Source organism: Rhinopithecus bieti, unplaced genomic scaffold (assembly GCF_001698545.2).
Source record: "Rhinopithecus bieti isolate Rb0 unplaced genomic scaffold, ASM169854v2 scaffold_3527, whole genome shotgun sequence".
Lineage (NCBI taxonomy): Eukaryota > Metazoa > Chordata > Mammalia > Primates > Cercopithecidae > Rhinopithecus > Rhinopithecus bieti.
Window position 1 is genome coordinate 2,278,535 of NW_016804488.1, and position 13,429 is coordinate 2,291,963.

At 38.3% G+C, this 13,429-nt stretch overlaps 1 protein-coding gene across 4 annotated transcripts in view; it reads left to right on the forward strand.

Annotated features, from left to right (window-relative positions):
- VWC2 (von Willebrand factor C domain containing 2) overlaps positions 1-13,429 on the forward strand; it is a 228,946-nt gene that overhangs the window by 31,331 nt on the left and 184,186 nt on the right. For all 4 annotated transcript variants that reach the window (XR_001884783.1, XR_001884782.1, XR_001884781.1 and 1 more), the window contains exon 4: positions 2,491-2,620. Coding sequence is in view for 1 of the 4 variants with exons in the window: in XM_017868570.1 (XP_017724059.1) it covers positions 2,491-2,620 (130 nt within the window). In the remaining 3 variants the exon portion in view is untranslated. The remainder of the gene's footprint in view (positions 1-2,490; positions 2,621-13,429) is intronic.

Here is a 13,429-nt window from a genome sequence, read left to right on the forward strand (position 1 = left end):
TCATGCAGAAAGCTGCTGGACGAGGCTGATTCAGGGCCTGCTGCCTAAGGACCTGGAGCCTTTTTGACGTTGCACTTGGACATTTATCTTTGGTCCTGCTGTATTCCAGGGCCCTCCCTGGTGATATGACATAGGGCATGATCTGGCCTTCTTTTAAATTCCCAAATGGAAATGATGCTTTTTACGCCCTCCCTGGTGTATGCCTAGGTGAGGAGTGGATGCCACGTTGTGCTGCTTCGTGAGGACAGACCTAGCTATCTGACCCTCTTGCTCCTTGCTGACTATCCTGATCTTTATAGGGGATGGTGCTCCCCTCCCCTGGGGCAGGGTGTTCTGGCTCTCCATCACATAATCCACACCACCTGGGCTTGAGGGCTTATGCTCTGAGTCCTTCTGGTCAAAGGGTTCTGACATGCAATAAACCATGTCTCTTGCAACTGAAGGTCTTGGCTTTTAAAACTCAGAATCCTGTTCTCATTCTGCTTGCTATGTATATATCCCCATTGAGACAAAAATGCTACAGACTGAATGGGGCAATTGGTAGGAGATACAAGGAAATGAGACCCACAGCGATGACAGCAACAGCAAAAAACAACACCGGTTATGGTAGCAAAAAAAGAAAAAACCTAAATGTGCCAACAGCAACAATAACAAAAAAACTCATCTCAAAAACAGGTCTTTATATTTCTTCAAGATTGATTTTAACTTCTAAGGCTACATCGCAAACCAGGTCAGCGTTTTGTCTCAGGCTACTCTAAAGTTTTTCTAAGTTTCCTTTCTTTTAAAATTTTTTTTGGCCAAGTACACATACACACACACCTAGCCCTCACTCCCAGGCAGGTTGACTGTGGTCTAGTGCATCAGAAAGAGACATGGTCAAACTCAAATTGAGCTTTTGCTTCTCGTAATAGCCAGTCCACTCAGTGGAGATTTCAGTTTTTAGTGTTTGCGTTGTATAGACAAAGGAAGCATCTGTGAGAGTTGCTCATGTTCTTTACCTTAGAAGTGGTGTTTGTACCATGGACGTGGGGCACACAACTCAACTGGGGTCTCCCTGCCCCTGGGAAAGCAGGAACTTAGCTTGATACGACCCATTTTCATGTCCCCTATTTCCATAGTCTTTCTAGTGGGTATCCCCACTTTCCTGTTTTGCTTCTGATGGCTGGGTCTGCATATGGTGTTCCCACTTTGTCCTGGGTTAACCGAGATCAAAAATCACTCCATTGGTGGTAACCAGGAGATAAATCACCATGCCCTGTGTGGGTGACTGTGGAGGGTTCCATTAGCCACGTACAGCTTTCCTGGGAATGGCTGGTATGCTTGATTTGGATGGCTCAAGAAGGCCGAGTTTGAGCTCAGGGCTGGAAAGTACAGAGAGGCAAATGGAAGCTTGGTTTCTAACAGAGCATCATGATGCTGGATAGTGGGCGGAATGACATGGAGGAGATTGGAATCACCATGGACTCGCAGTCAGCAGCCCTCAGTGGAAGAGGATCTTGTGCTCACAGGACAGACCTGCCCATGGCATGTTGTCTAACGCCTCTGAGTCTCAGTTTCTTGTTAGTACAAAGGGTCAGTAATTTGAGTAGGTGTATTTTAGCACTGCTGTAAAAGTTCTGTGAGGGAATATTCATAGAGTCCCTGGCCCGCGGCCCTGCTTGGATGCCACTCTGTTTCTCCTCCCTCATTCCTTTCCCCTTTCCTATTCCAGTGTCTTCGTAACTGGAAACACTGGGAGTGTTCCATATGAGGCTGGGTGGTGACTTGACAGGGTTCTAGACAAGGGACTCACCTACGTGGTGAGGGGATGAGCAACAACTCAGCAGCAAGTTTTTATTTGTTTAATTTTTTAAGAGATGAAAACGTTTCTTCAAAAAAAAAAAAAAAGTTTATTGAGAAACCCAATATGCAGACCATGAATTAAACAGTGGCTCTGGCTGGACAGGAGATGGAACGTCATAGCCCTGTGGCCCGTCCTGTGCATTTTCACCTAACACAACTCACTAAACACCCAGCACGCCCGTGTCCACACTCTGAAAACCACTGGACTGGATCATTTTTTTTTAACATTCCTAAAACACTTAGGTGTCTTTGCAGAAAGTTTAGGGGAAGAAAGGTATGACCCTATAGGGCCAGGCATGCTGACTCACTCCTGTAATCACAGCACTTTGGGAGGTCGAGGCGGGCAGATCACTTGAGGTCAGGAGTTCGAGACTAGCCTAGCCAACATGGTGAAACCCCATCTCTATAAAAAATACATATGTTAGTCAGTCATGGTGGGCAGGTGCCCATAATCCAAGCTACTCAGGAGGCTGAGGCAGGAGAATTGCTTGAACTCGGGAGACAGAGGTTGCAGTGAGCTGAGATTGTGCCACTGCACTCCAGCCTGGGCAACAGAGCGAGACTCCATTTCAAAAAATATATCTATATATGACCCTGTAGGATAAACATGACAGCAGGCATGATGCTGATTGTGGACTTGTGTTTCAGGTGTCTCCATGTGAGAGGTGTCGCTGTGAAGCCAACGGTGAGGTGCTGTGCACGGTGTCAGCGTGTCCCCAGACGGAGTGTGTGGACCCTGTGTACGAGCCTGATCAGTGCTGTCCCATCTGCAAAAACGGTATGTGAGATGCCCATTGGTGATGGGGTGCACCTCCCACCCTGACATACAACCCATGTGCTGCTTCATGGTAGACGGGACACACGTATGGATATGAGTTTCAACCTATGTATCTATACACATGCATACACACGTGTGTAATCTTTCGGCCACAGTGGTTCTGTAGCAAGGCCTTCTCTTACTGGCATCGGCACCATGTTTTATGGATGTTAAGAAGTTCTTTGGGGAGAAATTCAATTTCCACCTTTGAGGAGAGTCACTTATTTTAATTTAACTTCGTTTGTTCTTGCAAAGCTATTTCTATCTTTCCAAGACAAATTAAACACACTGGTTGGGCTCATTTACTTTTCATTACTAAGTGAATTAAATTTGGAACATAATTGAATATTTTTCATAAGCAAATTAGGCAGGAAGAGAGTCCCTTCTTATTCCCAGTGAGAACCCCTGGTAGATCAGAAGCCTTGCCTGCTTTATGAAAATGAAGTGGCAGGATGTCCTTGATCCTAATTTGTCAAGGGAGAGTGTTTCCTCATCCTGACAAACGATGATTACTCTGTACCCGAAATACTGAGGGCATTACACTTTAAGATGGTTTTTGATGAGAGTGCATTCCGAGGATAGCTGGGCCTGAGAATTATGGCTGGAGGGCAGTTTGACAAGAGGCTGAGCAGAGCTTGGGAAACAGCGGACGGAGGGAACACAGCCGGAGTCTACAAGAATCTGAGTGGCCTTACTGACAGGAGCGACTGGACTTTCTGGATGTCGCCCGGGCATGCTGTGGGGACCCCTGGTTGAGAGCATTCAGGGCTAACTTGTGACACTGTTGACCGTTCAAGTGGGTTGCTGGACCAAGGCTTGATAGCTGTGTGGCGTAGGTTTGGTAAGTGGCAGGCGTGTGTCAGAGGATGGTGACACAGGGGTGGTCATGGTGCTCAGGCAACTCCCAGAGTCCGTGTCATCACAGTCAAAATTGTGTGGGCCATGAGGTTCCATGGGTACCTTCGACCACGTACCTGTACATATCCAAATTTTACTACAACACATTGTAAAACTCTTGAGGTAAATAATTGGAAGAGGGAATGATGTTGCTGTTGAAGGATAGCCCTGAAAGAACAAGATGACTGTGTTAGGAATGTCATAATCATTGTAGCATAGTACATCCAGTCCTCCAAAGGCAAGTGGACAGTGTTAAAACAAAGATGTCAGAGAGTGTACTTTATATGGGGTTGGCTGGTCTCTTGTGCATGTTAATTATGAAGAAATCCTGAGGTAGGATTCCATTTGGAACGAGTGGGCCTTTGAGCATGGAGTGTGTGTGTGTGTGTGTGTGTGTGTGTGTTTTAATGATGTTGAGACACCAGCTGTGAGATGGAGGGAAATCAATACAGTTTACTCTGCTAGTGTTAATTTCCACTAATTAACACTAATAAAAGGGGAAGAAGACTCGGATTGAGGAAGGAGAGGCAGGTGGAGAGTCTGGCAGAGTCTCGGGGTGTGGCTTTCAGCACATGTACTGAGGAGCCCGAGTGAGCACCTCTGGTCTGCTGGGAGATCTGAGGGCTGGCGCTCAGGCCATGTGCCCTGCATCTCAGGGGTACTGGACAACAACTCTCACTGCATCAGGGGGTTTAGTGAGTGGCTTAAATATGTGTTGCTCAAATATTTGGCACCTTAACTATCCAAGATAGTCCATGTTTTCCCTGTAAATTTTGATTATAGACTAAGTCTTGGCATTAGATAGCCAGGGAATCCTACCTTGGGTGTTACCAATAGGTGAGAAGACAGGATTTCAACCCCTGGATTGTTTTTTCCCGCTTTTAGAGAAATTTCAAACCTACAGAAAAGTTGAAATAACTGTCCAGTGAAGAATTGTATACCTTTAGCTACACCTATTCCTAACACATTGCCATATTTGCTTTGTCTCTTTTTTTGCCCTCTATCTTTGGTCCTCTCTTGCCCCATCTCTGTGTATACATAACCCAACCCCATCGATATATTTACTTATTTGTTCTTTCCCATAAGACACACAGCACAAATTCTATTGAGACTACCACCAACGTGAAACCTACTGAATAGCGTTCAAGATTTTTTAGAGTTTTTCTTTTGCCCTTAGGATTTATCCTTCTTAGAGCATATAGTCAGAGAACTACATTGGACAGTTATTTGAATGAATACTTAAAAGTGTGCAGATATGTTAAATTTACAGAGATGTAATTTATTTCTGTGTTCAGTTTTTTCATGTAAGATATAATTATATGTTTGAGTAAAAAAATGTACAAAAAGTAAACACTTTATAAATATTATATACTCAGAGATTCACAGTTTGTTTTAATATTGCACTGATGGTTTTGTGAGATAGTTGTTGTCCTGACAGTAAACTTCTAAATGTTGACCCTTTCCCTCTATATTTTGAGAGGCAGTATGGGATGGAATAAGGCAAGATTTTGTGGTGGCCCACTAGAGATTTTTAGAAGGGAGATGAATATGTTTTTTAAAGCTAGATTTATATTACAGAAAGACTTCTATTATAAGGCTTGATCCAGTTATATCAAAACATCAACAACTTATTTTGGGGAGTTTGACTGGAAATAAATTTAAATGTGTCTAATCACGCACATACAATTACATTTCTTTTATTCACCAGATAGAGCTTGGCTTTCAGCTGTCTCTAGTTATAGGGTATTCTGACCTTGACAGGGAAAACGGGGTTTGAAATTCTTAGTAAAAGAGAGCTACTTGAAAAATGAAAACAGCTTCTATGAAAAACAAATGCTCTATAATAATTGACTGAGATTAATGAATAATTTACCGTAGTCTAACCCTGCCTCCCCACATAAACAATGTTCTTGTAAAAAGATTATATGTTTGATGCATCACAGATTTGGCGACATCAGAAATGAATGCTTTATATGAAATTAAAAGCTTGAATAGACTTATCTTGGATGAAATATGAAGGTTTTAACTCTTGATCTCCATAGACTGGCCTTTACTCCTCACTCTGGCGTGTCTTGACCTGTAGCATTAAATAGCTCTTTCTCCGACAGAAGGAAAATTACAGTTCAGTTGCCAGCTGCCAAAGTCACTTGCATCAAAGGAGCAGAAGATGGAAACCAAGAATGTCTTGAATATAAATAAATGATCACAAATCACATGTACTTTAATATATTCACTTTGTTGACTTGTGCAGATCAATCTCCCAGTGTTTTTCTTTTGATAAAATGGATGTTGCATGGCATTATTTGTTTTTAAATTCCCCCCACCCCCACAATGATACAAACAGTGAGTATTATTTGACTTTCAAGAATTCAACTTTTCTCTGGTGATAGGTGCACAGCACCGATTCCGATCAAACCCCTTAGTTTTAAACATGCTTGTCTGCATCAAGTAGGCACTAGGCTCCCATTAGCGATCAGAAGACCTCCATTCTGCAGGTATACATGTCGTCTTACTTTATGGATCCAAAGAAGAAAAATGATAAAAGTAAGACATTGGTATTGAAATATGAGGACTTTGTCAGAATTAGCTGTGTTTCTCAAAGGTGGAATATGGTATCCAGGGGAGGATATGACTTATGCCAAAAGCACAAAGCCACTGGATATAAAGGTTGTATATCTCCCTGAAGTATTACTGCCACCTGATGATTATTATTTGCAGCTTTATTTTCACACGAAAAGTAAATGTCTATTTTTTTGGAGGAAAGTGAAAAACTTTTATGACACTTTAAAGATAAACACTGAGACGTCAAATTATTAAATATAATTTCATGGGAAAATATGTAAGAAGCACTGACTGAGAATTCGGCAAAGTTTTGTTTGTTTTCCTGTGTATTTCATAGAGTGGGATAAGATGGTAGTAAATTTCATGCAGTGAGTTAGACAAAACGGTATGGGGTGTGTGTGTGTGTGTGTGTGTGTGTGTGTGTGTGTGTGTGGTCATATCAAGATCCTCTCACAAAAAAAAGCCTGCTCCTATATGGTCTCACCATTGAATCCTTCCAACGTTTTTACCAAAGAAATAATACAAATTTTATGGAAACGCTCTGTGATTATTTACAGATTACATGATTGTGCCCATAAAAAATAAAGGAATTTACAAATATCAAAATGAAGAGTTGATTTTAACAAGGATGTTTAGCAAGATCAGTGTTTGAAAATCAGCTGTATTTCTATATACCAGAAACAAATAGAAGCGAATTAAAAACTAGAGTTTCAAATAATGTCATACAAATCAAAGACTTGGGAGTAAATCTAACAACATTGTGAAAAGTCTCCGTACTTAAAAAACATGAATCTTTACTGAGAGAAATTAAAGGATACCTAAGTAAAAGGAGCGATACATCATGTTCATGATTGAATCAATAATATAAAGATGTGAGTCTGCTTCAAAGTAATCTATTGATTCAGTACAAAATTCTAGCCAAAAATCCGATGGTTTTCTTTAGCAATTATCAAACTGATTCTAAAATCCAAATGGTATACAAAAGCCAAAGGCTGGCCTGAGAGATATCCAAGAGGAGCAACAAAGCTGAAAAATGTACAAGTATTAAGACTTACTCAAAGAGATAGTAATTAGCCAGTTGTGGTTTGGTCCCAAAGAAAGACTGACACATGGAACAAAACAGAGTCAGAAAAGGCCTGTGCATGTAAGACCACCAGCTGTGTGACTAAGCCGACGTCACAGAACAGTGGGAAAGGAGTAATCTTTCCAATGAATGGTGCTAGACCAACTGAATAGCAGTATGGAGATAAAAGAGATCATGATTGCTACCTCACATTCGACAAAAAATCATTTCCAAACAGATTGCAGATTTAAATATGAAGGCTAAAACAATAATGCGTTTTAGAGGAAAACGTAGAACAGCTTTGTCACTGAGTATGCAAAGGTTAAAAGAACACTAAAAGCACTAAACATAAGGAAATAATTTACAAATTGAACTTTTTAAAATTCAGAATCTTTGTTCACTAAACAGCACTATTAAACAAGCACAATATAGCTCACATGTTTTGAGAAAGTATTTGCAGTATGTATAATTAACTAATATCTATTTAAATAATTCCAACATATCCAAATAAAGCAGAAAGATACAAAAGAGAGAAAAGTATAAGGAGAGATTCCCAACTTTCTTTGTACATCAATACCTTTTTCCTAATCCCTCTGATCAGCAAGATGAGTTTTCTTACTGAGTTTTAAGTAATGGGCTGCCTTCGTTATTTCTGTAACATTGCGTTTCCATGACAGGTCCTGTTCTTGTTGCATATGTGAGAGGAAAAATAAAAAATAGAAAAAAAGAATTTCCTGTTCTGCTGGAATTAAATTAGTGTTAACCTGACATAGATTGTGTTCACTTAAGATGCATTTTGTTGTTCCTAGAACAATCACTAAGAAAATCAATAAAGGCATTAAACATGACACACGAAAGAATTGTATATCTAATTTTAAAAGGCAGTCAAGGAGAAACAGAGGAACAACTGTCAGGAAACTGATAGAAGACAAGTAAAATTATATACATATATGTACTTAATAACAGAGCCCCAAAATACATGAAGTAAAAATTGATAGAATTCAAAGGAGAAATAAAAACTTAAGTAATTGTAGTTGCAAATTCTGATAAACCATTCAATAATTCATAGAAAATCTAGACAGAAAATGAACAATAATGTAGAAGACTTGAATGACACTATATAGTGAACTTGATCTGACATATATGTACAATATACCACCCATCTACTGAAGAATACTCATTTTTGCCAAGTGCAGGTGGACACTCTACAGTTGACCATATGCTAAGACATAAATCAAGTCTCAATACATTTAAAGGACTTAATCATATAAAGTTTCTTTTTTGAACACAACAGAATTTGAAAGGATTAAATTAGAATCAACAACAGAAGGAAATCTGGGAAATTGGAGATTATTTGGAAATTAGACAGCACATTTTAAATAACCCAAAGGCCAATGAAGAAATTTCAGAGATTTTAGAAAATACTTTGAACTGATTTAATAATGAAAACAGAATGCACTATAAATTATTGGATGATGCTAAAGCAGTATTTAGAGGGAAATATATAGATATGAAGACCTATCTCAGAAAAGAAGAAACGTCTCAAATCAGCAATATAACCGTCTACCTTAAGGAACTAATAACTGATCAGCAAATTTTACTAAAAGCATGCAGAAGGAACTCAAAAATATAAGCATAAATCAATTAAACAGAAAATAGTAAAGCTTAGGAAAAAAGTAAATAAAACCAGGTTCGTTTTTGAAAGCTGGTTCTTAACAGCATTGATAAAATTGACAAAACTCTCACTAAGCTAACCAAGAAAAAATTAGAGAAGACACAAGTCAGAAATGAAAGAGGGGCATCACTACTAACCCTACAAAAATGAAAATGATTACAAGGCAATACTAAGAACGACTCTTTGCCAACAAATTAGAATAGTTGAAAGAAATGGACAGATTCCTAGGAAAATGCAAATTACCAAAACTGACTCAGTTCATTTCTGAATTGCCCTAAAACAAATAAAATACAAATTAATAATTAAAAGCTTCCTACAAATAAAAGCCCAAGCCTACATACCTTTACTGGTGAATTCTTTCAAACATTCAAAGAAAGTAATAATACCAATCTTTTACAAACTCAACCAGGAAATAGAAGCAAAGGAAACACTTTCCTGTTTAGTTTCTGCATTTGTTGTTACCACAACACTGAACATAGACAAAAACACCACACAAAAGAGAAAGCTAGAGACAAATTTATTTCATGAACATAAATGGAAATCTCCTTAACAAAATGAGTTAATATCAGCAATCTGAATCCAACACCATATAAAGAATTATATACTTTAACCAAATGCAGTTGATTTCAGTTGTGCAAGGTTTGGTTTACTGTCTGAAAAATCAATTAACATAATACATTAATAATGTAAATGATAACAAAAACCTCATATGATCTCAATAGATGCAGAGAAGGTATCTGAAAAATCCAACACTAATTCATGATTGAAGCTCTCAACAAACTAGGCATAAATGGGAACTTTCTCAATCTGATAAAGAGCAACTATGAATAACTCACAGCTAACAACTGTTATGAATACTTTCTCAATACTCCTAATATCTAGGAGAAGGTAAGGATATCCATGTTGACCACTTTCATCCATCAATGTAGTGGAGGTCCTATATACAGAGAGAAAGAGAAGGCAGGAGAAAAAAGAGGAAGGAAAAGGAAATTAAGAAGTAAAACTGCCTTTATTAGAAGAAGTTATGCTCCTGTATGTGAAAATACCGAGAATTACACATACACGTGCACACACACACATATACATGCATACACACATGCACATGCACACACACACAACTATGGGGGCTAATAAAGATTAATACCAGATATATATACAAAATACACATTTTTGTAGTATACAATGGGTAATACAAATGAAACTAAGAAAATAATTTCATTTAGAATAGCTTCAAAAAGAATAGATACTTAGAAACACATGTCACAATCCAAGATTTGCACACTAAAAGCTGCAAAAGATTGCTGAAAGAAATCAAAGGACATATACATAAATGGAGAGACATTTCATGAGTAGAAGACTCAATGTTGTCAAGATGATAGTTCTTCCCAAATTAAAATATAAATTCAGTACAATTTCCACACAAACCCCAGCATACTTTTATTTTGTAGAAATTGACAGTCTGATCCTAAAATTCATGTAGAATGTAAAGGATAGCCAAAAGAAAATTTTAAAAGAACAAAGTTGGAAAACTTTTACTATCTCACTTTGTAACTTTTTAGAAAATCACAATAATCAAGATACCATAGTATTGGTGCAAAGATAGATGATGGAAAAGAATTGACAGTCCCAAAAGAAATCCAGTATGCAAATATTCACATATTTATTTTCAACCAATGTTGTAAGATATCTCAATGGGGAAAGAATAATCTTTTCAACAAATGGTGCAGGGACAATTATTTATTCACATGCAAAATAAAACTTAGACCCTTATTTTATACTATATACACATTAACTCAAAATGAACCATAGACCTAAATGTGAGAGTTTAAACTATGTAACTTTTAGATTAAAAAAATAGGAGAACATCTTTATGACTATAGGTTGTGTGAATATTTCTTAAAATTAATGTCAAAATCATAATCCACAAAAGAAAAAACTAATAAATTGAATGTCATCAAAATGAAAAACTTTTGCATCTCAAAACACACAACAAATAAAATGAAAATATAAGCCACAAACTTTGAGAAAACATTTGTAAGTCATGTATCTGATAAAAGACTTGTATCAAGGATGTATAAACAACTCACACAACTTGAAAAGAAGACAAGCTATTTAACAACAGGCAAAAGATTGAACAGACAATTCAGCAAAAGAGACAAACAAATGACAACCAATTAAGATGATGCTCAACCTCAGCCTGGCTGTGTCCTCACCCAGATCTCATCTTGAATTGTATTTCCTGTAATCCCCACATGTTGTGGGAGGGAAATAGTGGAGGTGATTGAATCATGGGGGTTAATGCTGTTCTTTTGATCTGGTGGTTTTATAAGGGGCTTTCTCCCTGCTTCACTCTGCACTTTTCCTTGCTGCCGTCATGTGAAGTAAGACTTGTTTGTTTCCCCTTCGCCATGATTGTAAGTTTCCTGAGGCCTCCCCAGTCACGCAGAACTGTGAGTCAATTAAACCTCTTTCCTTTACAAATAATCCAGTCTTAGGTTATTTAGCAGCATGAGAGCAGTCTAATGCAATACTACTATACCCCATTAGAATGTTTGTAATAAAAAGGACAGAAAGTACCAGATGTTGGCAAAGATGTGGAGAAAATGGAAAAATATTGTTGGCAGAAATGTCAACTGGTACACTTACTTTGGAAAACAGTTTGGCAGTTGCTTAAAAAGTTAAAGAAAACTTACCATACGTCCCAGTTATTCCTTCCTAGGATTATATCCCAGCAAATTGAGAACATATTTCCACACAAAAATATGTATGCAAATGTTCCTAGCAGATTATTATTATTCCTAGAATTATTATTAATGGCCAAAGAGTGGAAATAATGCAAATGTTCGTTAACCAGTGAATGGATAAACAAATGTAGTATATTCATGTACTGAATACTATTTATCAGTAAAAAGGAATGAACTACTGATACATACAACACGGATGAACCTCAAATACAGAAGCTGTTGCAAAAGATTACATATTTTATGCTTCTATTTCTTTGAAATATTTTGTGAAGGTAAATTTACATAGGAAGAATATTGATCAGTGGTAGCCGAGAGCTATAATCAGAGTGGGAATTAGTTGCAAATCATCATGAGGGAATTTATTGAGGTGATGGTATGTTTATTAATTGAGTTGTCAGGTGGATACACAATTAAATTTACTAAATATCATTAAATTATACACTTACACTGGGTGAGTTTTCTGGTATGTGAAATATTCCTGAATAAACCTAAAATTATTGACCCTCTTAACAAAGATAGGCAAAGTGAAATTTTTGTAATTTCCTTTGACTCACTCCCAAGGCTAATCTTGATACACATCCTTTATCTTTCCTCAGAGACTGACTTTTCTAATTCTGGTCTGATGTCTTTAATAGCTTTATGAAATCGTCCTTCTTAAGCCTACTGAAGCTGAGACCCTTATAAGTATATATTATTTGCCAGTGTTAAAACAGAAACTCTAGACAAATTAAACTTGAGTTTATTTAAGCAAAGGATTCATGAGTCAGGCAACATTCAGAAGCAGAAGAGGTTCAGAAAGTTCCACCCAGCAGTGTGAGCAGTGAGCTTCTATAGGCTGAACACAGAAGCAAAGTGGAGAAGTCACCTGGTTTGCTGCAGCCTGACGTCTGCCATATTTGGGTGTGGTGTGATGAGGCATTTCCCTTATTTGGGCATAGTCTGATCAGTTGGCTGCCTGTAGTTGCTTGAAGCTCAGCTGCTTGTGATTGGCTGAAGCCCAGCAATTGTTATAAAAATATACTCCTAAATTATGTTTTGATTTGTTAGGTAGAAAGTCAAAGTAAGGAGGCTGCCTCAAGCTAATAGCCTCCTTCTTATTTAATACATGTAAGAGGTAAGAAGTTGTAAAGAAAAATAGGCAAAGAAACACAAGTCTATAGCTGGTTATAGACTTTTTGTACTCTTGGTTCCTTATGCGTAATGTGGAAGTCCAACTCCCCACACTTCCCTCTCTCCTGTTACTATTTTCTTGCCATGGAGATACCCTCTTTCTCCTTCAAGCAGTGCTCTTCTCCATGTCATTCTAGGCTCTTCCTTTTTATGGATTCAGCTTCCCAGAAGATGGGGCTGAACACTGAAAATGCAGGGAGAATGAAAGCCAGTGCCTGCCTCCTGCTCTCCTGCAGGCACTACATACTGTTAAAACTGCAGAGCCCGTGACGCAACACTCACATGCTTTTTAGGACCTGTGATTCCCAAAGTCTTGTGTGTAGCAGAACCACTTCGAAGGCTTGGTGAAACACACTTTGGGGACCCATGCCTAGAGTGCCTGGTCCAGAGGTCTGGGCTGGGGCCTGAGAATTTGCATTTTAACAAACACTGTGTGCTTCTGTTGCTGCTGGTCTTCTGTTGCTGTGTGCTTCTGCTGCTGCTGTGGGAGCCACTGCTTTCGGGCACTCATTTGTTCATATTATTCTTGGATATTTCCTGCCAGTCAAATTTACTGAGAGAACACAGTGCTTATAAGGCTTTAAACATGAAATGAGATAAATTTGAGACTTCGGATGGATTTCAAATGCCTTAATTAATTTATGTTTGGTGTATTCTAC